Source organism: Chelonia mydas, chromosome 23 (genome assembly GCF_015237465.2).
Source record: "Chelonia mydas isolate rCheMyd1 chromosome 23, rCheMyd1.pri.v2, whole genome shotgun sequence".
Classification (NCBI taxonomy): Eukaryota; Metazoa; Chordata; order Testudines; family Cheloniidae; genus Chelonia; species Chelonia mydas.
Genome location: NC_051263.2, coordinates 18,067,602 through 18,094,556, shown reverse-complemented (window position 1 = coordinate 18,094,556; position 26,955 = coordinate 18,067,602). Strand labels below are relative to the sequence as shown.

At 64.3% G+C, this 26,955-nt stretch overlaps 3 protein-coding genes across 10 annotated transcripts; 1 reads left to right on the top strand and 2 right to left on the bottom strand.

Annotated features, from left to right (window-relative positions):
- Positions 1-157: 157 nt before the first annotated feature.
- On the bottom strand, positions 158-8,816 carry IMP4 (IMP U3 small nucleolar ribonucleoprotein 4). Of its 3 annotated transcripts, none has more exons than XM_043534423.1 (9): positions 8,679-8,816; positions 8,148-8,256; positions 7,164-7,247; positions 5,295-5,404; positions 4,864-4,996; positions 4,405-4,559; positions 4,034-4,128; positions 3,763-3,836; positions 158-3,664 (listed from the first exon to the last, which is right to left on the bottom strand). In XM_043534423.1, exons 1-9 carry the CDS (start codon positions 8,679-8,681, stop codon positions 3,537-3,539), a joined length of 891 nt encoding a protein of 296 aa, XP_043390358.1. In that variant the 5' UTR covers positions 8,682-8,816; the 3' UTR covers positions 158-3,536. The 3 variants fall into 3 exon arrangements, with proteins under 3 accessions (XP_043390358.1, XP_037744380.1, XP_037744381.2); XM_037888452.2 differs by having other exon boundaries at positions 158-570; XM_037888453.2 differs by lacking the exon at positions 8,148-8,256 and having other exon boundaries at positions 158-570; positions 8,679-8,711.
- A 354-nt stretch (positions 8,817-9,170) lies between these two features.
- Positions 9,171-15,746, top strand: CCDC115 (coiled-coil domain containing 115). Of its 3 annotated transcripts, none has more exons than XR_005223688.2 (6): positions 9,171-9,201; positions 9,314-9,428; positions 13,320-13,423; positions 14,432-14,597; positions 15,266-15,436; positions 15,538-15,746. XR_005223688.2 is itself a non-coding variant. In XM_043534433.1 (6 exons), the coding sequence occupies exons 2-6, from the start codon at positions 9,318-9,320 to the stop codon at positions 15,648-15,650; spliced, it is 612 nt and encodes a 203-aa protein (XP_043390368.1). In that variant the 5' UTR covers positions 9,183-9,201; positions 9,314-9,317; the 3' UTR covers positions 15,651-15,746. The 3 variants fall into 3 exon arrangements, 2 of the variants coding, with proteins under 2 accessions (XP_043390368.1, XP_037744337.1); XM_043534433.1 differs by having other exon boundaries at positions 9,183-9,201; positions 14,485-14,597; XM_037888409.2 differs by lacking the exon at positions 9,171-9,201 and having other exon boundaries at positions 9,243-9,428; positions 14,485-14,597.
- Positions 15,747-18,083: 2,337 nt separating this feature from the next.
- LOC102933456 (transforming protein RhoA) lies at positions 18,084-25,460 on the bottom strand. Of its 4 annotated transcripts, none has more exons than XM_043534432.1 (5): positions 25,314-25,460; positions 21,173-21,336; positions 19,909-20,029; positions 19,354-19,484; positions 18,084-19,008 (listed from the first exon to the last, which is right to left on the bottom strand). In XM_043534432.1, exons 2-5 carry the CDS (start codon positions 21,326-21,328, stop codon positions 18,835-18,837), a joined length of 582 nt encoding a protein of 193 aa, XP_043390367.1. In that variant the 5' UTR covers positions 21,329-21,336; positions 25,314-25,460; the 3' UTR covers positions 18,084-18,834. The 4 variants fall into 4 exon arrangements, with proteins under 4 accessions (XP_043390367.1, XP_037744407.1, XP_037744406.1 ...); XM_037888479.2 differs by having other exon boundaries at positions 21,173-21,330; positions 25,313-25,451; XM_037888478.1 differs by lacking the exon at positions 25,314-25,460 and adding an exon at positions 24,889-24,997 and having other exon boundaries at positions 21,173-21,330.
- Positions 25,461-26,955: the final 1,495 nt, after the last annotated feature.

The following is a 26,955-nucleotide window of genomic DNA, read 5'->3' as shown; positions in this document are numbered from 1 at the left end:
CACCTTTGACTCAGTGGGGCGCTGATGTGAGCTAGGCCCCACAGCTTGGGGGCACCGGCGCTAAATCCCACCTCCCCCCCCCAACCCGGGGAGCCCTGGTGGCTCTACTCCGGCAAAACGGGAACTGCCGGGAACAGACAGAAGCAGAAACCAAACCCAGGGTCGAACCAAGCTATGTATTAGAGCAGACCCTACAAAAATAAAAGTGTGAAAACAGCAGCTCTGCTGGTGCTTCCCCGTCCACCGCAGGGCGATGCCCCCAGGGCCTGAACCCACAGCCGGAGCCAGGGGCATCCCTCAGGGCCGGGGACACGCTCCCAAGTCGGAGCTCCTCCTTTGCACTCCGACGCCCACTGCCCAGGGCAGAGAAAACCGCTCCGGGTGAAATTCCCAGCCGGCGCCGGGCGAGCTCCAGCAGGGGGGACGCTCTGGGCCAGGCCCGCCCCCGGGGCGCTCCTCAGTCAGCGCTCAGGAACCGCCGCTTCCGGGCCGTGTTGGTGTAAGGGTGCCAGCGCCACTCCACGTCGGCCGTGGCTGCCTGCTCCAGCGTGCCCAGCTTGATCATGTACGCTGGAACGAGGGGGGGGTCAGGGTCAGCGGGGTGCCCCCAGGAGGCAGGAAGCACCCGCTGCTGAAAGACAGGCAAAGCTGGGGAACCCTCTCCCCAGTCACTCAGGGTGCGAGGGGCAGGGTGGGACAAATTTTCCGGAATTGTCTGATGAAGCCCACCATCTGCCTCAGTTTCCCCTGGATTCTGCCTAGCCCGGGGGGAGTGGGGGGTAGAGACAATCGACAACAGGACCCTGCTGGGGCTCTGGGACAGGGAGAGGGGTCTGGGCTTGAGTGCCTAGTCTTAAATGAGGCTATTGATATAACAGGGATCACAGAAACTTGGTGGAATGAGGAGAATCGAGGGGACACAGTAATACCAGGGGAGAAAACGTAGCGGAAGCAGAGAACCGGTCGGGCTGGTGGGGAAGTGGCACCAGATGTGAAAGAAAAGAGTAGAGTCAAATGAAGTAACAATCTTAAATGAAGCAAACGGTACCGTGGAATCTCTCTGGATGTTATTCGAGCAAGGAATTACTAAGAAGAATAGAGCCGTTGGGATTTACTACCAACCACCTGGCCAGGATGGTGATAGTGACTGTGAAATACGCAGGGAGATTAGAGAGGGTATAAAAATAAAAACCTCACTAATAACGGGGGATTTCAACTAGGCCCATATTGACTGGAGGCCTAGCGCCGCAGGACGGGATGCAGAGACCAAGTTTCTTGACACCTTAAACGACTCCTTCTTGGAGCCGCTGGTCCCAGAACCCACCAGGGGGGAGAGTCTTGATTTAGTCCTAAGTGGAGTACAGGATCTGGTCCAAGAGCTGGAGGGCTTGGTAACAGTGACCATAACAGAATTACATTTAACATCCCTGTGGCGGGGAAAACACCAGAACGGTCCAACACTGCAGCCTTTAATTTCAGAAAAGGGAACGAGACAAAAACGAGGAGGTTAGTGACACAAACGGAAAGGCGCAGCGCCAACAGTGAAATCCCTGCAAGCTGCATGGAACCATTCTACAGATGCCGTAATGGAGGCTCAACTTAAAGGTATCCCCCAAATTAAAAAAGCATCGTGAGAGAACCAAAAAAGAGCCACCGTGGCGAATCAACAAAATAAAAAACAGCGAGAGGCAAAAAGGCATCCTTTACAAAGTGGAAGTTAAATCCTAGTGAGGAAAATAGAAAGGAGCCTAAACTCTGGCAAATGAAGTGTAAGAATATAATTAGGAGGCCAAAAAAGAATTTGAAGAACAGCCAGCCAAAAGAAAAGGAGTACTTGTGGAAGTAACAGAAAATGTTTTTTAAATACATCAGAAGCAGGAAGCTGCTAAATAAGCAGTGGGGCCACTGGACGCTAAAGGAGCACTCAAGGGCGATAAGGCCATTGCGGAGAAACGAAATGAATTCTTTGCATCCGTCTTCACGGCTCAGGATGCGAGGGAGATTCCCACACCGGAGTCTTTTTAGGTGACAAATCTGAGGAACCGTCCCAGACTGAGGTGTCATTAGAGGCGGTTTCGGAACAAATTGATAAATTAAACAGCAATAAGTCACCAGGACCAGATGGGATCCCCCAAGAGTTCTGAAGGACTCAAATGTGAAATTGCAGGACTGCTAACTAGGGCATGGAACCCGTCATTTAAATCAGCGTCTGCACCAGGTGCCTGGTTTTTAAAAAGGGCTCCAGAGGTGACCCCGGCAGTTCCAGGCTGGTAAGCGTGACATCAGTACCGGGCAAACGGGTTGAAACGATCGTAAAGAACAATATTGTCAGACACAGAGATGAACATGATTTGTTGGGGAAGAGTCAACGTGGTTTTTGTAAAGGGAAATCACGCCTCACCAATCTACTAGAATTCTCTGAGGGGGTCGACAAGCATGTGGACAAGGGGGATCCAGTGGATATGGTGTCCTTGGACTTTCAGAAAGCCTTTGACAAGGTCCCTCACCAAAGGCTCCTAAGCAAAGTGAGCTGCCACGGGGTAAGAGGGAAGGTCCCCTCATGGATCAGTAACTGGTTAAGAGATAGGAAACAAAGGGTAGGAATCAATGGTCAGTTTTCAGACTGGAGAGCGGTAAATAGCGGCGTCCCCCAGGGGTCTGTACTGGGCCCAGGCCTATTCACTGTATTCATCAATGATCTGGAAAAAGGGGTGAACAGCGAGGTGGCAAAGTTGGCAGATGATACAAAACTACTCCGGATAGTTAAGTCCCAGGCAGACGGCGAAGAGCTATAAAGGGATCCCTCAACACTGGGTGACGGGGCAACGACATGGCAGATGAAATTCAGTGTTGATAAATGCCAAGTGATGCCCATCGGAAAACAAAATCCCGACCATACGTACACAATGATGGGATCTGAATTAGCTGTTCCCACTCAAAGATCTTGGGGTCGTCGTGGAGAGCTCTCTGCAAACATCCACTCAGTGTGCCGCGGCGTCAAAAAAGCGAACAGAGTGGTGGGAACCATCAAGAAAGGGAGAGAGAATAAGACAGAAAATATCCTATCGCCTCTATGTACATCCATGGGACGCCCCCACCTTGAACACTGCGTGCAGATGTGGCTGCCCCCATCTCAAACAAGATATATAGAAATGAGAAAGGGTTCAGCAAAGGGCAACAAAAATTATTAGGGGTTTGGAACGGCTGCCATATGAGGAGAGATTAATGAGACTGGGACTTTTCAGCTTGGGAAAGAGACGACTAAGGGGGGAGATGACAGAGGTCTGTAGAATCATGGGTGGTGTGGGGAAAGTAAATCAGGAAGTGTTATTTACTCCTCATAACACAAGAATTAAGGGTCACTCAATGAAATGAATAGACAGCAGATTTAAAACAAACAAAAGGAAGTATTTCTTCATACAACGCACAGTCAACCTGTGGAACTCCTTGCCAGAGGATGCTGTGAAGGCCAAGACCACAACAAGGCGAAAAAAAAAACTAGATAAGCTCCTGGAGGATAGATCCGTCAATGGCTATTAGCCAGGCTGGGCAGGGATGGGGTCCTGAGCCTCTGTTTGCCCGAAGCTGGGAATGGGCGCAGGGGATGGATCACTTGATGACTCCCTGGTCTGTTCATTCCCTCTGGGGCACCTGGAATTGGCCACTGTTAGCAGACAGGACACTGGGTTAGATGGACCTTTGGTCTGACCCAGTCTGGCCGGTCCTATGTTTTTATGAGGGACCCCCAGTGACGTGACTCACGTTTCATCTCGAAGCGCGGCCCCACCTCAGACAGCTCGATGTTGCGATGGTCCGTCTTCTTATAAACGTGGTGCCTACGGGGGACACAGGAGAGGTGGGTCACCCGGCGTTGGCCTGGCTCCCAGCCCCCCTGCCAGCCCTCACTCCCCTCCCAGAGCCGGGAGAGAACTGAGGCATCCTTGGTCCCAGCCATCCCTGTGTGGTGTTATATGTGGCTGTTCCCCAGCTGCCCTGCCCCAGAAGTGGCTGCATTCTGGGGGAGGCCTGGCACCTGAAGGAGATGTAATCGTCCTGGTTGGCGAAGGTGATGACCGGCTTGCTGTCCTCCTTGGGCACTGGGAAGAGGTACTTGAGGATGCTGCAGACCTGAGGGGCAGAGATCGAGAAGCGCTGGGTTTTGGGGGGCGGGGAGGGGAATTGAGACCCTACAACAACAAGCCAGTCCCCAGATTGTTCTAATGCCCCCCAGGAGACCCTACAATAAACACATTGCACACAAACATTCCCCAGAGACCCTACAATATCAAAGCGGTCCCTGCCCCCCTCCCCTGGCAGCCCCAGTCCCTAGAAGACCCGACGATAACAAAGCCAGCTTGGGCAGTCTCGGAAGACCCGACAAGGACCCAGCCGCCCCCCGCTCACCCTCTGGCCCAGGCGGGAGGTGAAGTTGTGGAAGATCAGGTGGGGGTTGGCCTCGGACATGGTGCCGATGTCGGGGACCTCGTGACGCATCACCACGTTGCAGAGGGTGAAGAACGCCGTGGGGCCGAAGGGCAGGTGGGAGACGATCAGCCCGTCTGGGGGGAGGGGAGGGGGGGGGTTAGCCGTTGGGGGGGGCTGGGATGGAGCTCCCCTGTCCCCCCCACAGAACACAGCCCCCAGCTAAAAGGCCCTGCAGCCCCCCCGCCTTGGAGACCCCCTAGAAATAACAGCAGAGGAGGGTCCCCATCCAGCCCCAACGGGGGGGGGGGGCCCTCCAGAATCCCAGCAGGACCACACAGAGATGGAGCAGACTCCCCTCCCCCGGCTCTCAGCAGGCCTGGACGGGGGGAGCGGGGGGGTGTCCCCCCGGCATGCACCCACCCCCCACCCCCAGCTCACCCGGCTGCCCTCGGTGCTCATGCAGCACCAGCAGGTCCGTGACGCCATTGGCCTTGCAGGCCCGGAGCAGGGCCCCCACCTCGTGTCGCCCCCGGTTCATGCGCTGGGCGCCCGGCACCACCAGCTTCATCTCCTGCCGACGAGAGGGGCGTGGGTGTGTGCGAGAGACCCTGCAATAACAGACCTGCCCCTCCCCTGAACAGCCCGACAGCACCACACCCGGCCCCCCTACATCAGGAGACCCGACGACAGCCCCCCCTCCCTCTAGGAGGCCCTACAATAACAAAGCCGGCCCTACCCACCAGCCCCAGTCCCCGGGACGCTCTGCAGAAACAAACCAGCGCGCAGGAGACCCTACAATAACCATGCCAGCCCAGCCGAGCAGCGCTGCCCCCCAGGAGACCCTACAATAACAAACCCAGGCCCTGTACCTTGGCAAACATCTTGAGGCGGGAGCTGGGGTCGCGCGAGGTCGTGATCATCACCTTGGGGTCCTCCACGCCCGCCCAGCGATACTCATCGTCCTGCTGCGTCACCAGCCCTGCCGTGGGAGGCAAGGGTTAACAGGGGGCGGGGGGGGGGGGGCGCCGTGGCCTCTGGCTGGCCATGCCCTCCCGCCCCAGCTCAGGCCCTGAATTCGGTGGGAGACGCCCATTTACACCGAGTCAGGGGTTGGGTTATTTTTTAATCCCGCCAGGGAGTGGCGAATTTCTCGCGCCACGGCCAGTCCCTCGACAGCTTTTATCTCCAGCGACTGGCAGCCAAGTCTTCTCCCGGCCCCGCTGCACTCGGGATCCGCGTCAAACTCCATCTGGACGGAAACCGGAATCCGATTACAACACACAAAACCGCCCTTGAGGTTTTTCGTTCCCGAAAGAAAATGACCTGAAAACCAGGCCTAGCCGTGTTCGACTTGTGTCCGCAAATCTCCATTTCACCAGGCCCAGCGCCGGGACCCAAACCATGCAGGTCGGCCGAGGAAGAAAACCACTGCGGCGGGAGGCATCCAAACGGGTTTTCAGGCGATTTCCTTTGCGTGGTCTGACGCGTGGCTTTGACAGTTTCCCTTAACGGTTCGAAAGCTTTAACTTTTCGATTCGCAGCCTCTCCTGTCATTAAAGCATTCCTGTCCGACCCACCTCACGCCCCATCAATTCCCACACGTGAAAACTTATAGAGAGAATTTTTAAAAGCTTAAAACCCAAAATGAAAATTGAAAGAGCTCAAAATTGCAGGACAAAAGGAGTAAACACCATTATTTTGCATAACTAATGGAAAGATACAAATCAGGGAAAACACTTACAAATAACCCTCAGTATCACCCATGGAAATTACAAAAAGATCATATTCTGCCCTACCTGTTAGAAGAGCTGGATACAGGGGAAAAAAAATTGATTAAAACATGGCTTGGATTTGAAACTCCCAGATTTATTGTACAAAGGGAGCATTCGCTGTAACTAGTGAATTCGAACTGATTGTTTCTCGTCTCCACGTCCTTCAGGATTTTAGAGCTAGTCGATCTCATCCTCTCCCACCGAGGTTTTATTCAGTGATGGGAAGAGGAAACCAAGAAGCTCCTGATTGGTTTTTTAACCTGGGGCAAAGCTGTCACTGACCTGAGCTTGCTGAACAGACGGACGCGGAGCAAATGGGGGAAGAAGGCCTTCAGCAAAGTGGTACGAGTAATGACCACCCGGTTCGGGGCTTTCTGGCCCGTTAAATATAGATGTTTTTTAATACAACGTAACTGACCATGCCAGATTGGAGGGAGCTCAGCCCTGAACGGAAGCAGTCGGAATTTCAGGTGGATTTTTAAACAGAAAAACGTCCAAAATCCAGTATAAATTAAGAAAACACCCCGCGTTTTTTGTAACCATCTTTTTTTATCCAACCTGGATGCAGAAGCTTCACAGCTCGGCTGTGGGTGACCAGGGCCAGTTCCCCCTCCCCTCCACCCCCACCCCACCAGCCTCTGCTCCCCCTGCCCCAAGTGAGCTGGCCACGATAACAGGTCTCTGAGGCTGTCACTCACGGCAGCATCTGGCCCAACAGGGGGACCCCAACTCAGGTCAGGGTGTCTGTGCAGCACCTGACCCAACGAGGGGAGAGGGATCTCGGCAGCGGGGGTCTGTGCTTCATCTGGAAGTGGCCCACTCTCATGCTTCAGGGCAGACGGGCAGTGAAGAGTCAGGAAGGACACAGGACAACGCTGCCCAAGGGTGTTAGGAGAGGAGGGGGTTCCTAGCCTGGAGGGGGAGGCACCAAGCTCCCTTAACCCCCTCCCCTGCCCCCAAACTCACCTTCTGCTCCCTGGTCATCAAACTCGATGGACTTCTGCAGCGCCAGAGCCTCCCGGCGCAGCTCCGTGGGCAGCAGCCGATTCTCTGGGGGGAGCGGGGAGGGGAAAGAGGAAGAGTCAGAGTGTGATTCCAGACAACCCCCCCTCTTGCAGGCCCCCCCCGCCGCCCCCAGTCCTTCCTGCCCCAAACCAGCCCCTCCTCCATCCTGCAGAGCACCAAGTCCCAACCCTCAGGCCATAGGTCAGGAAAGAGGGGCACCGGCAGGAGTGGGGGGAGAGGGGGCTGCAGGTCTGGAGTGAGGGATACCGGGGGGGCAAGGGGCTGCAGGTCGGGAGTGAGGGGCAGCGGGGGGGGGGGGGGGGGAGTAGGGGGCTGCAGGTCGGGAGTGAGGGGCACCGGCGGGGGGGGGGGGGGCAGGCCAGGGGGCTGCAGGTCAGGAGTGAGGGGCAGCGAGGGGGGGAGTAGGGGGCTGCAGATCAGGAGTAAGGGGCACCGGCGGGGGGGGCCCCGGGGGGCTGCAGGTCGGCGGTGAGGGGCACCGGCGGGGGGGGGGGGCACCGGGGGGCTGCAGGAGGGGCACCGGGGGGGCTGCAGGTCGGGAGTGAGGGGCACCGGCGGCGGCGGTGGGGGGGGGGCAGGTCAGGAGGGGCACCGGGGGGCCGCCGCCGGTCGGGGGCGAGGGGCACCGGGGGGGCGGGGGGGCCCCCCCCGCCGGTCGGGGGCTGAGGGGCACCGGGGGGGGCGGTGAGGGGCACCGGGGGGGCGGGGGCCGGGGCTGAGGGGCACCGGGGGGGGGGGCCGCCGGTCGGGGGCGAGGGGCACCGGGGGGGGGGGGGGCCGGGGCTGAGGGGCACCGGGGGGGGGGGGGGGGCCCGCCGGTCGGGGCTGAGGGGCACCGGGGGGGGGGGGGGGCCCGCCGGTCGGGGCTGAGGGGCACCGGGGGGGGCGGGGGCCGGGGCTGAGGGGCACCGGGCCGGTCCGTACCCTCCAGCGCCTGCTTGAGTCGCTGCTTCTTGCCCTCGCTGGCGCGGATCCGATCCTCCTGCGCCCGCCGGTGCAGATACTCCCGGCGCTGCCGGGCCTCGCGGCGCAACTGGGCGGGACAAACCGGGGCGGGGGGGTTAACACAGGGCCGGGGGGGGCAGGGAGCTCCCCCCCTCCCCTAGGGGGGTACCAGCCCCCCCGCCTCCCGTGACCACCCCACAACAGCGCCAGCCCCCCCCGCACTGCCCAGGGGGCCCCCGGCCCCCGCCCGGAAAGAGGCGACCCTACAATAACAAAGCCCGAGACTCCCACCGCCAGTCGCCGACCAGCCCCCGGCCCCAAGGGGGGAGCTGCTCCCCCCGCCCCACCCAGGATCCCCCACCCCACTGCGGGGGGGCCGCCTCTGCGCCCCAGGCGGCCCGACAGCAACTAGCCCAGCCCCCTATTGCCCCCCCGCGGAGAGAGCAACAGCCGCGGGCCCCTCCCCCTCTCGGGCGACCCTACAATAACAAACCCAGCTCGGCCCCCTACCATGCCGGCAGCTCCCGGCGCTCCGCGGCTCTCTCCCCACAACACGTGGGGGACCCGGCCCCCCAACGCCAGGGCCTCTCATTGGCCCAGCCTGCCCGGCCTATCAGAGAGCGGGATGCTCAACTGGGCTGGGCGATGTTTTGCCCCTCACAAAGATGGCGGCCTAGGGTGCTGGGAGAGTCGCAACCCCCGTTGCCCCTGACAAAGATGGCGGCCGAAGGGCATGGGGCAGGTTTGCCCTTTACAAACATGGCGGCGAGACGGGACGGCGCCGCACTTGCCCTCAACTAAGATGGCCGCCGCTTTGTCTTCGCCTGGAGAAAAAGCTCTGTCCAATCAGCGGCTTCTTCCCGCCTCACCAGGAGGGTGATTGGAGCGTCTCGTCCAAGACCTTAGCTCTGATTGGAAAACGCTGGAGAGGCTCCGCCCCACTGGGAAGCCGGGATTGGCTGGTTTCCAAGGTCATGTGCCCGGGCGAAGGGGAGGGTGTGGGGAGCAGCCGGGATTGCTCGGTCCGGGGCAGGTGCTGGAGGGGGCGGGACAGGCGGGGGGGTCGGTGGCTCGGGGCGGGTATTGGGGGGACCGAGGGGGGCCAGCGGGCGGATCCCCGGCCCGAGGCCCCGGGTCTGCCCCAGGCCCATGGCCGAGCTGGCGCTGAGCCGGGAGCTGGACGAGCGGCTGCTCCACCTGCTGGGGGCGCTGGAGGCGCTGCAGGGCAGGAGGGACGAATTCAACCGCCGCGTGGAGCAGGTGCGGCGGGGGGGGGGATTGCACGGGCCCCCTGCTGCCCCTGGGGCCCCCCTTCCGACCCCCAGGGCTCCCCCTACTGCCCCGGGGCCCCCCTTCCCACCCCCAGGGCTCCCCTTCTTACCCCTCAGGGCCCCCCCGACTGCCCCTGGGGCCCCCCTTTCCACCCCCAGGGCTCCCCTTCTTGCCCCTCAGGGTCCCCCCTACTGCCCCTGGGGCCCCCCTTCCCACCCCCAGGGCTCCCCTTCTTACCCCTCAGGGCCCCTTACTGCCCCTGGGCCCCCCCTTCCCACCCCCAGGGCTCCCCTTCTTACCCCTCAGGGCCCCTCCTTCCCGCCCCTGGGCCCCCCTTCCCGCCCCTGGGGCCCCCCTTCCCACCCCCAGGGCTCCCCTTCTTACCCCTCAGGGCCCCCTGCTGCCCCTGGGGCCCCCCTTCCCACCCCCAGGGCTCCCCTTCTTACCCCTCAGGACCCCCCCTACTGCCCCGGGGCCCCCCTTCCCACCCCCAGGGCTCCCCTTCTTACCCCTCAGGGCCCCCCCGACTGCCCCTGGGGCCCCCTTCCCACCCCCAGGGCTCCCCTTCTTACCCCTCAGGGCCCCCTGCTGCCCCTGGGGCCCCCCTTCCCACCCCCCGGGCCCCCCCTACTGCCCCTGGGCCCCCCTGCCCACCCCCAGGGCTCCCCTTCTTGCCCCTCAGGGCCCCCCCTACTGCCCCTGGGGCTCCCCTTCTTACCCCTCAGGGCCCCTTACTGCCCCTGGGCCCCCCTTCCCACCCCCAGGGCTCCCCTTCTTACCCCTCAGGGCCCCCTGCTGCCCCTGGGGCCCCCCTTCCCCCCCCAGGGCTCCCCTTCTTACCCCACAGGGCCCCTTACTGCCCCTGGGCCCCCCTTCCCACCCCCAGGGCTCCCCTTCTTACCCCTCAGGACCCCCCCTACTGCCCCTGGGGCCCCCCTTCCCACCCCCAGGGCTCCCCTTCTTACCCCTCAGGGCCCCCCCCTTCCCACCCCCAGGGCTCCCCTTCTTACCCCTCAGGGCCCCCCCTTCCCACCCCCAGGGCTCCCCTTCTTACTCCTCAGGGCCCCTTACTGCCCCTGGGCCCCCCTTCCCACCCCCAGGGCTCCCCTTCTTACCCCTCAGGGCCCCTTTCTGCCCCTGGGCCCCCCTTCCCACCCCAGGGCTCCCCTTCTTACCCCTCAGGACCCCCCCTACTGCCCCTGGGCTCCTCCTTCCCACCCCCAGGGCTCCCCTTCTTACCCCTCAGGGCCCCCCCTTCCCACCCCCAGGGCTCCCCTTCTTACTCCTCAGGGCCCCTTACTGCCCCTGGGCCCCCCTTCCCACCCCCAGGGCTCCCCTTCTTACCCCTCAGGGCCCCTTACTGCCCCTGGGCCCCCCTTCCCACCTCCAGGGCTCCCCTTCTTACCCCTCAGGACCCCCCCTACTGCCCCTGGGCTCCTCCTTCCCACCCCAGGGCTCCCCTTCTTACCCCTCAGGGCCCCCCCTTCCCACCCCCAGGGCTCCCCTTCTTACCCCTCAGGGCCCCCCCGACTGCCCCTGGGGCCCCCCTTCCCACCCCCAGGGCTCCCCTTCTTACCCCTCAGGGCCCCCTGCTGCCCCTGGGGCCCCCCTTCCCACCCCCAGGGCTCCCCTTCTTACCCCTCAGGACCCCCCCTACTGCCCCGGGGCCCCCCTTCCCACCCCCAGGGCTCCCCTTCTTACCCCTCAGGGCCCCCCCGACTGCCCCTGGGGCCCCCCTTTCCACCCCCAGGGCTCCCCTTCTTGCCCCTCAGGGTCCCCCCTACTGCCCCTGGGGCCCCCCTTCCCACCCCCAGGGCTCCCCTTCTTACCCCTCAGGGCCCCTTACTGCCCCTGGGCCCCCCCTTCCCACCCCCAGGGCTCCCCTTCTTACCCCTCAGGGCCCCCCTTCCCGCCCCTGGGGCCCCCCTTCCCGCCCCTGGGGCCCCCCTTCCCGCCCCTGGGGCCCCCCTTCCCACCCCCAGGGCTCCCCTTCTTACCCCTCAGGGCCCCCTGCTGCCCCTGGGGCCCCCCTTCCCACCCCCAGGGCTCCCCTTCTTACCCCTCAGGACCCCCCCTACTGCCCCGGGGCCCCCCTTCCCACCCCCAGGGCTCCCCTTCTTACCCCTCAGGGCCCCCCCGACTGCCCCTGGGGCCCCCTTCCCACCCCCAGGGCTCCCCTTCTTACCCCTCAGGGCCCCCTGCTGCCCCTGGGGCCCCCCTTCCCACCCCCAGGGCCCCCCCTACTGCCCCTGGGCCCCCCTTCCCACCCCCAGGGCTCCCCTTCTTGCCCCTCAGGGCCCCCCCTACTGCCCCTGGGGCTCCCCTTCTTACCCCTCAGGGCCCCTTACTGCCCCTGGGCCCCCCTTCCCACCCCCAGGGCTCCCCTTCTTACCCCTCAGGGCCCCCTGCTGCCCCTGGGGCCCCCCTTCCCACCCCCAGGGCTCCCCTTCTTACCCCTCAGGGCCCCTTACTGCCCCTGGGCCCCCCTTCCCACCCCCAGGGCTCCCCTTCTTACCCTCAGGGCCCCCCCTTCCCACCCCCCGGGCTCCCCTTCTTACCCCTCAGGGCCCCCCCTTCCCACCCCCAGGGCTCCCCTTCTTACCCCTCAGGGCCCCCCCTTCCCACCCCCAGGGCTCCCCTTCTTACTCCTCAGGGCCCCTTACTGCCCCTGGGCCCCCCTTCCCACCCCCAGGGCTCCCCTTCTTACCCCTCAGGGCCCCTTACTGCCCCTGGGCCCCCCTTCCCACCCCCAGGGCTCCCCTTCTTACCCCTCAGGACCCCCCCTACTGCCCCTGGGCTCCTCCTTCCCACCCCCAGGGCTCCCCTTCTTACCCCTCAGGGCCCCCCCTTCCCACCCCCAGGGCTCCCCTTCTTACCCCTCAGGGCCCCCCAGACTGCCCCTGGGGCCCCCCTTCCCACCCCCAGGGCTCCCCTTCTTACCCCTCAGGGCCCCCTGCTGCCCCTGGGGCCCCCCTTCCCACCCCCAGGGCTCCCCTTCTTACCCCTCAGGGCCCCTTACTGCCCCTGGGCCCCCCCTTCCCACCCCCAGGGCTCCCCTTCTTACCCCTCAGGGCCCCCCCTTCCCGCCCCTGGGGCCCCCCTTCCCACCCCCAGGGCTCCCCTTCTTACCCCTCAGGGCCCCCTGCTGCCCCTGGGGCCCCCCTTCCCACCCCCAGGGCTCCCCTTCTTACCCCTCAGGACCCCCCCTACTGCCCCGGGGCCCCCCTTCCCACCCCCAGGGCTCCCCTTCTTACCCCTCAGGGCCCCCCCGACTGCCCCTGGGGCCCCCTTCCCACCCCCAGGGCTCCCCTTCTTGCCCCTCAGGGCCCCCCCTACTGCCCCTGGGGCCCCCCTTCCCACCCCCAGGGCTCCCCTTCTTACCCCTCAGGGCCCCTTACTGCCCCTGGGCCCCCCCTTCCCACCCCCAGGGCTCCCCTTCTTACCCCTCAGGGCCCCCCCTTCCCACCCCCAGGGCTCCCCTTCTTACCCCTCAGGGCCCCCCCGACTGCCCCTGGGCCCCCCCTTCCCACCCCCAGGGCTCCCCTTCTTACCCCTCAGGGCCCCCCCTTCCCACCCCCAGGGCTCCCCTTCTTACCCCTCAGGGCCCCCCCTACTGCCCCGGGGCCCCCCTTCCCACCCCCAGGGCTCCCCTTCTTACCCCTCAGGGCCCCCCCTACTGCCCCTGGGGCCCCCCTTTCCCACATTGCCTCTCGCCGCCCACAGTGCCTCACCCGCCCCCTCCTGCACCCGCTGGCCTGGCAAGCTGCAGCCCCGTCAGCCTGGGGGTGGGGGGGTCTTGTAGGGGCAGCGCAGCCCCTGAGGGGCGTGTCCCCCCCCCCAGCAGCCCCTGACACCCCCTCCTTGTGTCCCTCCATGCAGGGCTGGTTCTCGCTCTCTAGGTCCCGCTTCGCCATGGGCTGCAAGTCGGTCTCTGCCCTGCAGTACGGGGCCTGCATGGAGCCGCTGGTCCGGGTGCGCGCCAGGTGAGAGCAGGGGGCTGCGGTCGGGAGTGAGGGGCCCAGGGCTAGGCTAGCAGGGGGCTGCGGGTCGGGAGTGAGGGGCCCCGGCAGGGCTGCGGGGGGCCCAGGGCTGGGCTAGCCGGGGGCTGCGGGTCGGGAGTGAGGGGCCCAGGGCGGGGTTAGCAGGGGGCTGCGGGTCGGGAGTGAGGGGCCCAGGGCTGGGCTAGTAGGGGGCTGCGGGTCGGGAGTGAGGGGCCCCGGCAGGGCTGCGGGGGGCCCAGGGCTGGGCTAGCAGAGGGCTGCGGTCGGGAGTGAGGGGCCCAGGGCTGGGCTAGCAGGGGGCTGCGGGTCGGGAGTGAGGGGCCCAGGGCTGGGCTGGCAGGGGGCTGCGGGTCAGGAGTGGGGGGCACCGGCAGGGCTGCGGGGGGCCCAGGGCTGGGCTAGCAGGGGGTTGCGGGTCGGGAGTGAGGGGCCCAGCGCTGGGCTAGCAGGGGGTTGCGGGTCAGGAGTGAGGGGCCCAGGGCTGGGCTAGCAGGGGGTTGCGGGTCAGGAGTGAGGGGCCCAGGGCTGGGCTAGCAGAGGGCTGCGGGTCGGGAGTGAGGGGCCCAGGGCTGGGCTAGCAGGGGGCTGCAGGTCGGGAGTGAGGGGCCCCGGCAGGGCTGCGGGGGGCCCAAGGCTGGGCTAGCAGGGGGCTGCGGGTCGGGAGTGAGGGGCCCAGGGCTGGGCTAGCAGGGGGCTGCGGGTCGGGAGTGAGGGGCACCAGCAGACTTGGTTTCACGCTGGGCACAGAAATGGTGAAACACCCCCCACGATCTGTAATTCACGGAACCAGAGACTCCTGGAAACGTGGGGCTGGAAGGGACCCCAGGAGGTCGCCAGGTCCGGCCCCCCGCGCGGAGGCAGGACTGAGTCACCCCAGACCAGCCCTGACAGGGGTTTGTCTGACCTGGTCTTAAAACAATAAACCGGGATTTACCCGCCCTGGCTCGGGTGGGGGTTCCCCGTCTGGGCCGGGCTGTGAACGACCTGCAGGGGGCACTCCCCAGACCGAGAGAGGGGGTCAGTGGTGTGGTTCCCCCTTCCAGCGAGGGGGAGAGCGGGCAGGTCGCCTTCCAGGTCATCCCAGGAGGATGGGACCCGTCCGCAGAGGCTGCTGAGGGGTCACCGGCCGTGGAGGAAATCGGGCCCCAAGACCAAGGTGAACTAATGGACAAAGAACTGCACCGAGAGTCCAGGGCTGGGCTGCCAGGGGGCTGCGGGTCGGGAGTGAGGGGCACTGGCAGAGCTGGGGGGGTCAGGACTGGGCTAGCAGGGGGTTGTGGGTCAGGAGTGAGGGGCACCGGCAGAGCTGGGGGGGGTCAGGGCTGGGCTAACAGGGGGTTGTGGGTCAGGAGTGAGGGGCACTGGCAGAGCTGGGGGGGTCGGTCAGGGCTGGGCTAGCAGGGGGTTGTGGGTCAAGAGTGAGGGGCACCGGCAGAGCTGGGGGGGGGGGGGGTTTCAGGGCTGGGCTAACAGGGGGTTGTGGGTCAGGAGTGAGGGGCACTGGCAGAGCGGGGGGGGGGGGTTGGTCAGGGCTGGGCTAGCAGGGTCTGCGGGTCGGGAGTGAGGGGCACCAGCAGAGCTGTGGGTTGGGGGTCAGGGCTGGGCTAGCAGGGGGTTGTGGGTTGGGAGTGAGGGGCACCAGCAGAGCTGGGGGGCTTCAGGGCTGGGCTAGCAGGGTCTCCGGGTTGGGAGTGAGGGGCACCAGCAGAGCTGTGGGTTGGGGGTCAGGGCTGGGCTAGCAGGGGGTTGTGGGTCGGGAGTGAGGGGCGCAGCAGAGCTGCGGGCGGGGAGTTTTGAGACCCCTTTTGTTGAACGTCTCTCTAGTCTTGCGGCAGCGAAAGGGCCCAGGGAAAACAGAGGATCCTGGGTCTCCCCTGGAGGCTGCCCCCGAACCCCCTGATTCCCCAAAAGGGGCCTCATCCCAGGACCCACTGACCTGGTTCGGGATCCTGGTGCCCCAGAGCCTCCGGCAGGCTCAGAGCAGCTTCAAAGAGGGTGAGTCCAGGGCGCCCCCTAGAGGGGACAGGCCCCGGGCCCCATTTCTCCCCCCCCCCGAGCCAGCCGGCCCCTCTCTCCTGACCCCCGTCTCTCTGCAGGGATTCTCCTGGCCGGGGAGATCGCCAGCCTGCAGAGCGACCTCCAGGCCACGCGGGCGCAGTATCGGGCGCTGCTGGAGAGGAAGCGCCAGCTGCTGGCCACAGAGGGGTAGTGCAGCCAACGCCCCCCTGGGGCTTTCGCACCCCACATGCTGGGCTGGGCGTATTGTGACCTCCGACACCCATGTCAATAAACTGGGATCGCTGCTCTGGTGTGTCCGTCTGTCCGTCCCTGCTGGAGGGTCTGAGCCCTGCTCTGTCCCCCCGACTCCCTGCGAGGTCCACGTGAGCCCCTGCTGCAGGGAGTGCTCCGTTTGGGGGGGCTCGGGGCAGCACTGGGAGATGCCAACTGTCTTGGAAATGTTAAAGAGAAACTCTGCCTCTTCCCTGCCCCCCAGCCTGCGTGGGGCCCAGTGGGGACAGGGCCACCCTGAGCTGGCCTGGAGAAAGGACAGGACAGGCTCTGGGCAGGGAGTGGGGTCTAGGGTTTAGAGCAGGGGGGCTGGGAGCCAGGACTCCTGGGTTCTCTCCCTGGCTCTGGGAGGGCAGTGGGGCCTGGGGGCGAGAGTTGGGGGCAGGAGCCAGGACTCCTTGGTTCTGGCTGGTTTGTGATCTTGGCTGTTCCAAGCAGACTTGCCCTGTCTCTCCAAGGGGGTCAGGGCTTGCTCTGGTGTGACTCTGGATTAACTGCCTGGGAGCCTGTGGGGTCCCTGCTAAGAGGGGAGGGGCTCGGCTCGTGGCAGCGTGTGAGGGGTTCATGGTGCAGTGCCCTCCTTGCCCAGCGGGAGGTGCTGGGTGGCCCTGGGGCCAGCCAGGCAGGAGCAGCAACCAGCCTGTCCCCCATGGTCAGGATTCCGGGCTTTCACGCAGGCGGCCTGGGTTCGACTCCCGATGTGGGAAGCAGCCGCTTGTTTTCTTGGTGAGGCACCGGCCTCTTGCGGAGCCGACCCAGAGCCCGGGGGCTGGGTTCTCCTGGTACCTCATGGAGCAGGGGCTGGGGGATGCTTCATTCTTGCCCCTCTGAGTGCAGCTCTAGAGACCCCCTGTTCCCTGCTCCTCCTGGAATCTGGGCACCAGGACTCCTGGGTTCTCGTTCTCCCCGCCCCACTCTAGGGAGGAGGAGGATGGGGGGCTGGGAGCCAGGACTCCTGGGTTCTCTCCCCTGCTCTGGGAGGTGAGTGGGCATTTGGGGGCTAGGCTGCTGTGTTGGAGCAAGCAGAGGACTGCCGGGGGCTGTCTGCCCCTTCCTCCCATGCCCAGAGATTGGGGGACAGGCTGGCTGCAGGAGGGTGGTGATTGGCACAACCCCCCATTTAGCACCTGGGGGGGGGGGCAGCCCCTCACCACACCCCCAGGGGCCACCCTCCCTCCAGGATTTGCTCCCTGGGACAGTGTTCCAGAGTTGGAGGGAGTCACCCCCACCCCTGCCGCAAGGGGGCAAGCTTGGGGTAATCTCTGGGGACCCCAGCCCTGTCTGGGGGTGCAGAGGGCAAAGCCCCCCTCAGGCAGCCCCCACAGCTTTTCCCTCACTTGTTTGCAAAGCAGAAGCTGGGGGTGAGCCCTGGGGTGTAGGTCACGACTTCACAGGCCCCCGTGCTCCAGGTCTGCCCCTGGCAGGCATGGGGGGAGGGGAGGGGGGATGAGAGTGACACAGCCATACCAACCCCACACAGAGCCCTCACATGGGCCCCCTGCCCACGCTCCAGGCCTGCCCCTAGCAGGGATGGGGTGGGTGAGAGTGACACAGCTGTACCAACCCCTGACAGAACCCCCACGTGCCGCACGCCCCCCCATGCTCCAGGCCTGCCCCTGGCAGGGATGGGGGCGGGAGGGTGGCTGAGAGTGACATCTGCACCAACCCCACACAGGGGCCTCACCCCAGTGTTAAATTGCTCATCAGTAAGGGGCCCAGCCCTTGCAGCCTGAGAGGGACAGGCAGGTACTGCTCACATGAGCCCTGCCCCTGCAGGTGTGTGTAGCTGTGGCCCAGGCTCCCCCCCCAGAGCTGGGTGCATTTCAGCACCAGCTGAGCCCCAGCCAAGCTGTGTTTGGGCTGCTGTGTCCCCCCTGCCCTGGGCCAGAAGTGGCTGCATTACGCAGCACACACCCTGCAGAAGCCTGGCCCAGGCTACAGGGCCATACTGCTGCCAGGAGCAGCAATCCACAGCCCCCCTCCCCGCTGCATGACAGGCTTGCACCCCCTCCCCTGCTCCCCCAGCATCCCTTCCCCCCCCGTAGGCAGCAGCCTGCTCCCTTGGGCCAGGGGCCAACCCTGGGGCACCTGCCCCAGGGAGCAGCAAGAGGGGGACAGGTGGCAGCCTAGGGCAGGGCCACAGAGCCCCAGGGAACTGGCGGACAGTTGAGGTGACTTGAGAGTTGCCCCCTCCAGCTGATAGCAGGGGATAGAACTGATTCAGGCTGGTGTGACCCCAGCAGAGCACAAGGGGGCATAGGTGGTTGAGGGAGGAGATAGGGGAGCCCAGGGCTGGCACAGAGCTATGAGGTGAGGGGAATGCCCCACCCACAAACAGGCAGAGCCCCCCCCATACTAAACATTGCTACAAATTTATTACAGAGCTGTCTGTCTTTCAAGTACAGTTGAAAATAACAACCACCGTCCCCGGGAGTACAGAGCGGACGGGCGCCTACAGCGCCCCGCCCGTGGCACTTGCTAGTGCGGAGGGCCCGGGACCCGAGGGGGGTGGGGGGAGCCAGGTGCCCTCCACGGGCAAAGCGGCCCGCAGCGCCTCTGCATAAAAATATAGAGTTCTCTGGGGGGGCCCCCCGCTTGGCAAGAGATAAATAGGAGGAAGAAATCTGTACAGCAGGGGGCAGCGCCCACTCCCCCACCCTGGGGGCAAAGCCCAGCAAGGGGCACCATGCTGTGATCCAGCCCTCCCATGGCCAATGGGAGGCACAGTAGAGGGCTGACACCTGCAGCACTGAGCCCCCCAGCAGGGAGCTGTGGGTCACAAGGGGCAGGGCAGCCCTGTGATTTCAGGCTCCAATTGAGTGGGGGACTGGAAGGGCTGGGGCAGAGCTGCCAGGAGGCAGTGGAGCTGCCATGGGGCAGCCCCCCCTCCCAAACCATTCCAGGAGAGAGGCTGGGAGCCCCCCCAGGGGTGGGATTGAGGGGGCTGTGCCACGAACCCCCCCCAAACAGCTGTGGGAGGCTCCAGCAGCCAGAGGAGATGGGCAGCTCTGCCCGGGGAGCCGTGGGGCTGTGATGAGGGGCCCTGAGCCCCTGCCCCCCAAGTGGGAGGGGTCAGAGGGAGGGCCTGGTGGGAGCAGGGGGAGTTACAGCAGCTGGCAGGAGGTCTTCTTGCGCCCGCGCTTGGCCTGCAGGGCAGCCCGTGTGGCCATCTCAAAGACCTCGCGCACCCCGTCCTTTGTCTTGGCCGAACACTCGAGGTACCCGAAGGCGCTGATCCGGTTGGCCATGTCCCGGCCCTCCTCCGGCTTCACCGGCTCCTGCAGGGGCAGCAAAAGTGGTCAGTGCCAAGGGTCTCCCCAATCCTGGGGACAGTGGGGTCTGGGAGCCAGGACTCCTGGGTTCCATCCCCTGCTGGAGTGGGGTCTGGCAGGTAAGAGCAGGGCTGAGAGCCCAGTACAGCCAGCCCAAGCAGCAGCACTGTCCTGGGATCTGAAGGGTTAATCAGGGAGGAGCGATCAATCTCAGAAGGAGGCACTTTCCTTCAGGGTGGGGGCAACCCCAGGGTGCCCAGGACAGACAGCAGGGGGCCCCCCCCCGGGGGGGGAGCCCCAGGGTCCCCAGGACAGAGCAGGGAGGCGCTCTCCTTCAGGACAGGGGCTTACCTGCTTCATCTTGGCCAGCTCCCGGCGCGTGTGCTCATCATTGCGCAGGTCCTTCTTGTTGCCCACCAGGATGATGGGCACGTTGGGACAGAAATGCTTCACCTCCGGGGTCCACTTCTCCGGGATGTTTTCTGCACAGGGGGAAGGATCAGCATCAGGGCACCCAGATCATGCCCAGCTGCCCCAGGCCTGTGCTGGCAGCATGGACCCCTGGGCTTTACCTGGCACTGGGAAGGGAGTGGGGGCTAGTGGGTTAGAGCAGGTGGGCGAGAGCCAGGACTCCTGATTCTGTCCCATGCACTGGGAAGGGAGTGGGGGCTAGTGGTTAGAGCAGGATCCAGTACCATGAGCCTCTTGGCCAGACGTGCCAGCTCAGGGCCTGTAGCAAACTCAAGCTGCTGTGTGACCTGGCCACTACAGGGGCCTGAGCCACAGTTCACCTGGGCACCCTCTGCCCAGTATTGAGATCCTGGCTCTGGCTGCAGCCACAGGGGACCCGGCTGGATCTCCCCAGCGCCCTCTGGCCCAGGGGACACCCGGCCACCCAGCACTGACCCAAGCTGTCAGGGCTGTCGATGGAGAAGCACATGAGGATGACGTCCGTGTCAGGGTAGGACAGGGGTCTCAGGCGGTCGTAGTCCTCCTGGCCAGCTGTGTCCCACAGCGCAAGCTCCACCTGCATGAGACAAGGGTGGCAATGGGTAGCTGCCCTCCCAGGTGCTGCTGGGGCAGATGGACACAGGCCATCCCGGGTTCCAGTTCCCACTAGAAAGTCACTGGCTTGGGGTGGCCAGACCCTGTCAGGGTTCCTGAGCTGACTGTTCCTCTCACCACGCCCGGGCACCCAGCTTTGTCTCAGGCCTCCAGCCATCACCATGCAGGGCAGGAGCTCCAGACAGGGCCTCGGCTGTAGACACCGGCAATCCACAGTCATCAGTTCAGCACCGGCCGGCCTGTTCTCTCAGGGCAGCGAGAACACTACCGGGCCCCAGCCAGCTCCCTCCAGCAAAGTACTGTTTGTTCAGAACAGAAGTGAGCCAGAGACCAGATTTTCCCACAGCTCAGATGCAGGGCTGCTTTGGCATCTCCCACCTGGGGACCCCGCCAGGGGCAGAGTACTCTCCCTGGGCCTCCCCCCAGGTAAGACACTCCACGCACCCTCAAGGCCTCTAGTCCAGGTTCTTTGGGGACCAATCACTAGCCTGCCCATTGAGAAACATGGATTTCAAAGGCCACTTCTCTACTCTAACTACTGTGTGTGTCCACAGCCTGCCTCCCCCACTGCTTCATAAGCACTGCATCTGTCCCAGCCCTGAGCTGGGCTGCTGGGCAGACGGTCAGGCTCCAGTAACAGCTGGGGGCATGGTAAAGATAGTGTCTCCCTACCCGCAGCGAAGCTCCCAGGGATGGCAACGAGTGGCCTGCCCAGAGACTAAGGCCCCTGTGCACCACCTCAGCATTGTCAGTTTGTTCAGACCCACCCAGAGGGAAGACACTCCCTGCTGCGGTTCATCCCCTGGCCCATCGGTGTCAGTGAGCAGCGCAGGGAAGGGGCGGTGGATATTCAGAGTTAACAACCCTGGGGAAGTTAACTGCAGCGCAGCGCTTGCAGGCGGGCACATCAAAGCTAAACAGTTCTCCCCCAGCATAGCCACTTCCTGTTAACTCCGGAGGGTGCAAGGTGCCATTGCCTCCTCATCCGCGGCTGGTCCAAAGCCAGTCTCCCCTCCCACCCTCCTCAGGACAGACCCCAAGCTCTCCTCCCTGTGGAGGGAGGCAAGGGTAACAGCCCACCCCAGCCAGTGTGGTGGCATGGTACCTGTTTGCTGTCCACCTCGATGTCGGCCACGTAGTTCTCGAAGACGGTGGGGACGTAGACCTCTGGGAACTGATCCTTGCTGAAGACGATGAGGAGGCAGGTCTTGCCACAGGCGCCATCTCCCACGATAACCAGTTTCTTCCGTATGGCAGCCATCTCTGGCCCGGGGGAGAGGGGACTCCCGTTACAGGGGTGCTACTGCGGCAAGCTAGACCCCAGCCTGCTGGAGGCAGACTCCATGGAGGGGAATCTGCTAGGCAGGCACAAGGCCTGGATGTCCCCCCAGGCTCTGACAGCCGGAACAAGGAAGCCAGTGCCATGTGGGGTGCTCTATGGGGCATATGAGCTAGCCCAGGGGAAATGCTAGAGGAAGTGATCAGGGAAGGGAACTGAGCGATGTAGACAAGCCCAGAGCCCCCCCACTCATACCCTAGACTTTCCAGCTTCAGTCAAGCCTCCGCCCTTCCCCTCCCTGGAAACCCAGGGCATGAGCCAGACTAGACGCCAGGCTCCGCAGGGATGACTGAAAAAGCAAGGCCTGCTCCCCTAGCTCACAGAGCAAAGCTGGCCTGTATGAATTCCCAGCCTCAGGCTGCCCAGAGGTCTGGGTTCAACCCCTGCCTCTGCCATGCTCCGTGTGACTCCCGAGCCAGCCACCAGAACCCAAAGGAAGCTGGCACCCAGCCCCATTTTAGGCAGCTGAGGAGCCTTGCCCTGGTGCCTCAGTTTCTCCAGTTACTCTCCTACCCTTTGATTAAGATGTCAGCTCTCTGGGCTGGGGCCTGTGGCAGAACAATGCCCCCCTCCCACCCTGACCTGCTGGGGCCTGTGCAGTGCAGCCGTGAGACACAGAAGGGGAGGTCGGGGATAGAACTCCAGAGACCCGGGGTCTATTCCTGCCTGCCACAGGGTGACCACATGCAAGTCACTGACTCTGTGCCTCAATTTCCCCATCTATAGATATGGGAGACTCCCTGGCAAAGCCCTTTGAGATCTGCTGCTGAACAGCACTAGGTACTGCTGTGACTATTTAATGACACTGTTCCGCAAGCAACTTGCTGGTTCCTGTCCCACTCACCCTGGAGAGGCTGGGGTTAAACCTCCCCGAAGCAGTCAGACTGCCACCACAGATGGGACCCAGCACTCCAATGAAGCTATATTCCACTCTCCACTTGCAGAGTCCTGGCGGTAGGGATTGAGGTCCAAGCCAGCTTTGCTGGGGCCGAGGTCCTAGCGGCTTTGCTCAGAGGGGTGGCTGGCTTCCTAAGGCCAGGCTGTCCCACGCCAAACCCTGGCTTTGTGTGTTTTTAAGAGGGGAGGGGCCCAGCAGCCGGGTGATTCACCACTTTGGCCACTGGGCTGCAACAGGAAGTTTCAGAGGCAGGCAAGTTACACCCACATGTGGCGCGTGAACGGCATTCCCAGGATCACCCACCCGCACTTGGAAAAAGTTAGACCAGCAGTTTCCAGCAGCCATGGAATTAACCAACCTGCCCCGCTGACACTGACTGCTCCGGGGGGAGGGGGGATGGGGGGGGCAGGGAAACGGGGGCTTTCAGGACTTAAGTGATCAGGAAGCAGGAACATGAGAACAGCCATACTATACCAACGGTCCAGCGAACCCAGTGTCCTGTCTCTGACAGTGCCCAGTGCCAGAGCTTCAGAGGGAATGAACAGAACAGGGCAGTTATCGAGTGACCCATCCCAGTAGCCAGCCCCAGCGTCTGGCAGTCAGAGAATTGGGGACACCTGGAGCATGGGGCTGCGTCCCTGACTCCTACCCTCTAGGAACTTCTCTTGTTCTTTTTTGAACCCAGTGTTCACAACATCCCCTGGCAGCAAGTCCCCCACCCAGGGTGACTGTGCTGGGTGAGGTGCTTCCTTCTGTCTGCTTCAAACCTGTTGCCTACATTCAAAGGGCAAAACGGAAACCCTCTGCCACAAGGGACGGTCTGAACAGGAGTACCACCATGGGCTGCCAGGGGACCCTTGCTACGTGCATTAAACTGAGCTAGCAGGGAGCAAATCCTGTCAGCAGCTTGTAAATCCCAAACTAAAGAGATTCAGGTTTCTAGGCCTCAGTGGGGAGGAGACAGGGCAATTTTTACAGGGCAGAAGGAGCTGGAAGCATCAAGACTAACAGGGTTTAAATCCTCACTGTATCTGAGCACACTCATCTCATTGTACAGGGATGGAAACTGAGGCACAGAAGGGCACAAAGGAGTTAGCAACAGAGCTGAGATTAGAACCCAGGTCCTAGGCTCCTACCCCAACCCCTATCTACTCCTAGTCTCGGATCACCCAGCAGTACACCAGAGTCCAGGGCACAAATGCAAGACCACCACAGCACAGGTAATCTCAGAGGCCAATTCACCCCCAAACCTGGCTAGAGCAGCCAAACAGTAGACTCAACACCTGCAGAGTTTGCTCCTGCCAGGAGAGCAGTAAACCTGGGGGGGGGGGCGCGTTGTGTGTGTGTCAGCAGATCTGAGCCAGCCCAGAGAACAGAGCTGAGCACAGGCTGGCTCCGCACAAAAGGCTGACAGAACACTCAAGTTTCTCAAGGCCGACGGTCCAGAGGTTTGTTAACTCATGGGTCAGCCATGGGGGTTCGGCACCCAGCCTGGAGGGGCAATCAGCAAAGGGCTACAAGAACAGGTGTATAACCAGAAGGGGGCTCTCCCAGGTCACCAGGGAGCACCTCCCACCTCTCTCCTTGGCACAGGAGCTGTCTCTTTGTGCACACCAGGAAGTGAAGGGCCAGGAGGGCGAGGCTGCAGGGGCTAAAGGAGAGAGCCTAGGTGTGAACGGACAGCCAGATGAAGTCGGGACCTCCCCTCAGATTCACCAAGGATGGGCCTGCCTACCCCATGGAAGCCTTCCCTCAGGCCAGCTGCCTAGAGGGGCCTGCTAGTGAGCTGCGCAAACAGCAGCTGTAGGTGGGGGTCTGGGTACAGGGTGTCCACGGCTGCCCCACCCCAGGCACCAGAGAGGACGCTCACATGACTGGGATCCTCCCCACAACCCAGAGGCCAGCACCTGCCCCCCACCTGTGCCCTAGACTCCAGAACTGGGGTGCCCCAGCCACCAGGCCAGCCAAGAGTCTCCCCACACCCTGGACTGGAGACCCAGGGGAAACAGGCCTGCTCCCCTGCCCCCCACAAAGCAAACACCCACCCCCGCACACACCCCCAGCCCCCTTGGCCTCACCAGTACAGGGCCAAACATCCTCCCTCCCCACCTCTGCCCCCGCGCGCCCCCCCCCCCATAGACACCCCCCCCCCCGGCCCCCTAAGCCTCACTAGTACAGGGCCAAACATCCTCCCTCCCCACCTCTGCCCCCAGCCCGGCCCCCGCGCGCCCCCCCCCATAGACACCCCCTCCCCGGCCCCCTAAGCCTCACTAGTACAGGGCCAAACATCCTCCCTAGCCCCCCCCCGGCCCGGCCCCCGCGCCCCCCCCCATAGACACCCCCTCCCCGGCCCCCTAAGCCTCACTAGTACAGGGCCAAACATCCTCCCTAGCCCCCCCCCGGCCCGGCCCCCGCGCCCCCCCCCATATAGACACCCCCCCCCCGGCGCCCGAGCCCCCCCCATATAGACCCCCCCCACCACCGCCACCAACTCATCCACAGGCTCCCTCCCAAATAAACACCCCCCCCCCCGGCCCAGCGCCCGCCCCGGGGCGCAGCAGCCCCTCCCCCACGCCGAGCTCACCCCCGCCGCAGCCTCTGCCACATAGACCCGCCCCCCCGGCCCGGAAGGGAGGTGGCTCGCGCTCCTTCTCCCCACCGCCCAGTCGGCCGCGCATGCGCAGAGAAACTTCCAGACCGCACCCAGGGTTCTATTTCCCCCCGTGCCCGGCGCCGCGCGCCGACCCCTCCAGGGCCACGCCCCCTCCCACGGCTCCCAACCAATCAGCTACCGCTTCCTCCCGCAAGCCAAGCGGCCCCGGGGCGCGTGACCCTCCCCCCACACACACACACACAGACAAACCAACCCCCCAAGCCGCCCGCGAGCGGCGCATGCGCAGAACGACCCCCACCCTCCTCAACCGTCGCCCCACTCCCCAGCACCGCGCCGAGCAGGCCACGGAGCGCCGCGGTTCTCGCGCAACCCGACCCGCACCGGCCCTACTCACTGCGGACTCTCTCGGCCACCTCCACTGCCGGCTGAGCCGCCGCCCGGACGCTCCAACCACCTCCTCACGATAGTCCCGCCCACCCAGCGCGATGGACAGCCCACACCGACCAATAGCAGAGGCCTTAAATACCCGCCACCGCCAATCCCCGGCGGTGGGCAGGGCTGCCACGCCTCGAAGCCCCGCCCATTGCATGATGGACAAGCGAGCCCAACCAATGGAAAGGGAGAGCACCCAAGATCCAGCCAATCCCCGCGGAGGGCGGGGCTGGAGATGGCTTTCAGCCCCGCCTTTTTGATTGACAACTACGGCCTCCCAATCGCACCACACGAAGGGACCAAACGAGATTTTCCCCGCCCACAATCTGACAAACGGCGAAGAGGACCAATAAGAGTGTGTCATTTTATTGTTAACCCAATCATCATTCGAGGGCGGGGCAATGACCTCACAAGCCTCCGCCTCAGAGGTAGATTGACAGGCGAAGAGGCCAATGAGACAGAATTAGGCCAGCAAGCCATCCAATTGCTGTCGGAGGGCAGGGTTGGCGGTTCCCCCAAGGCCTGAGACTCACCGCGCAGCGGCCAAGGGGCGGGCGGGAGGCATTTTCCTCGCCAATCCCGCTGCAGGGCGGGGCTCCCGACACTCAAAATAGCGCCAATCACTTTGACTGACAGCACAAAACAACCATGGCAGGCCCGCCCCCCACGCTTGACCCCGCCCACAGGCCGGCGCCCCCCGAGTCCCGCCCAAGCCCGCGACTGACACGTGGAGCGGGCCAATGGCCGCGCTTCCCGCCAGGTCGGGACACATGGAGCGCTGTGGAACACTTTGCCTCCGGCGGCGGCGGCGGCGACGGGCTCCATGGCAATGAGACCCCGCCCCGCGAATCCCCCTAACACCCCTCCCCCCCAGTAACCACGCCCCTTGCACCCCCCTTGGGTAACCCCTCCCCCCACCCCAGGAACCCCCCTCCTGCCCCCCCCACCAACCCCTCCCCCACTACAGGAACACGGCCCCCAGCACCCCCCCTTCAGGAGCCCCTCCCCCCACCCCAGGAACCCCCCCTCCTGCCCCCCCACCAACCCCTCCCCCACTACAGGAACACGGCCCCCAGCACCCCCCCTTCAGGAGCCCCTCCCCAGGAACCCCCCCTCCTGCCCCTCCCCCACTACAGGAACACAGCCCCCTCCCACCCAGGAGCACCACCCCCTTTGGTAACCCCTCCCCCCACCCCCAGCACCCCCTTGGGTGACCCCCCCCCGCTGGGAGAGCCGGGCCCCGAGGGGAAATCCCAGCCCCCCCCGGCAGACTGGCACGATGCCATCAGGCCGCAGCTGCGCCCCCCCCCCCGCTCCAGCGCCGGGCTCCCCTGCGGAGTCACAGCGCGGCCATGAGGACGACGCGCCGGGCGCCCGTCAGACGCCCCCGCGGGTGAGCACCGCCCCCGGCTGCCGCAGGGACACGCGAGGGCCTCTCCCCCTCGGCGCCGTTTGCCAAGCACGGGGGTAAAACCCGGCTCTCGCATAAGCAGGAGCTCCCCAGCCCCGAAGGACACTAGGGCCCGCCGGGTCTAGTAACGAGCCTGGACCCTGGGGGCGCCGGTTTGGCCCTGCACCCAACACTTGCATTTCCTCATTACCAGC

What these genes read in the sequence shown, in the direction of transcription:
- IMP4 (XM_043534423.1), bottom strand. An exon ending in ACTCAAGCAGGCGCTGGAGG is followed by an intron (nt 7,248 to 8,147) that starts GTACGGACCGGC and finishes CGCTCCCCCCAG; the next exon opens with AGAATCGGCTGCTGCCCACG. An exon ending in CCTCCCGCCTGGGCCAGAGG is followed by an intron (nt 4,129 to 4,404) that starts GTGAGCGGGGGG and finishes TCTGCCCCTCAG; the next exon opens with GTCTGCAGCATCCTCAAGTA.
- CCDC115 (XM_043534433.1), top strand. Translation starts at nt 9,318, where the DNA reads ATGGCCGAGCTGGCGCTGAGCCGGGAGCTGGACGAGCGGCTGCTCCAC. An exon ending in TCAACCGCCGCGTGGAGCAG is followed by an intron (nt 9,429 to 13,319) that starts GTGCGGCGGGGG and finishes CCCTCCATGCAG; the next exon opens with GGCTGGTTCTCGCTCTCTAG. An exon ending in CTGGTCCGGGTGCGCGCCAG is followed by an intron (nt 13,424 to 14,484) that starts GTGAGAGCAGGG and finishes TCCCCCTTCCAG; the next exon opens with CGAGGGGGAGAGCGGGCAGG.
- LOC102933456 (XM_037888478.1), bottom strand. Translation starts at nt 24,982, where the DNA reads ATGCGCGGCCGACTGGGCGGTGGGGAGAAGGAGCGCGAGCCACCTCCC. An exon ending in TGGCAGAGGCTGCGGCGGGG is followed by an intron (nt 21,331 to 24,888) that starts GTGAGCTCGGCG and finishes CCCCCGGGCCAG; the next exon opens with AGATGGCTGCCATACGGAAG. An exon ending in CGACAGCCCTGACAGCTTGG is followed by an intron (nt 19,485 to 19,908) that starts GTCAGTGCTGGG and finishes CCCCCTGTGCAG; the next exon opens with AAAACATCCCGGAGAAGTGG.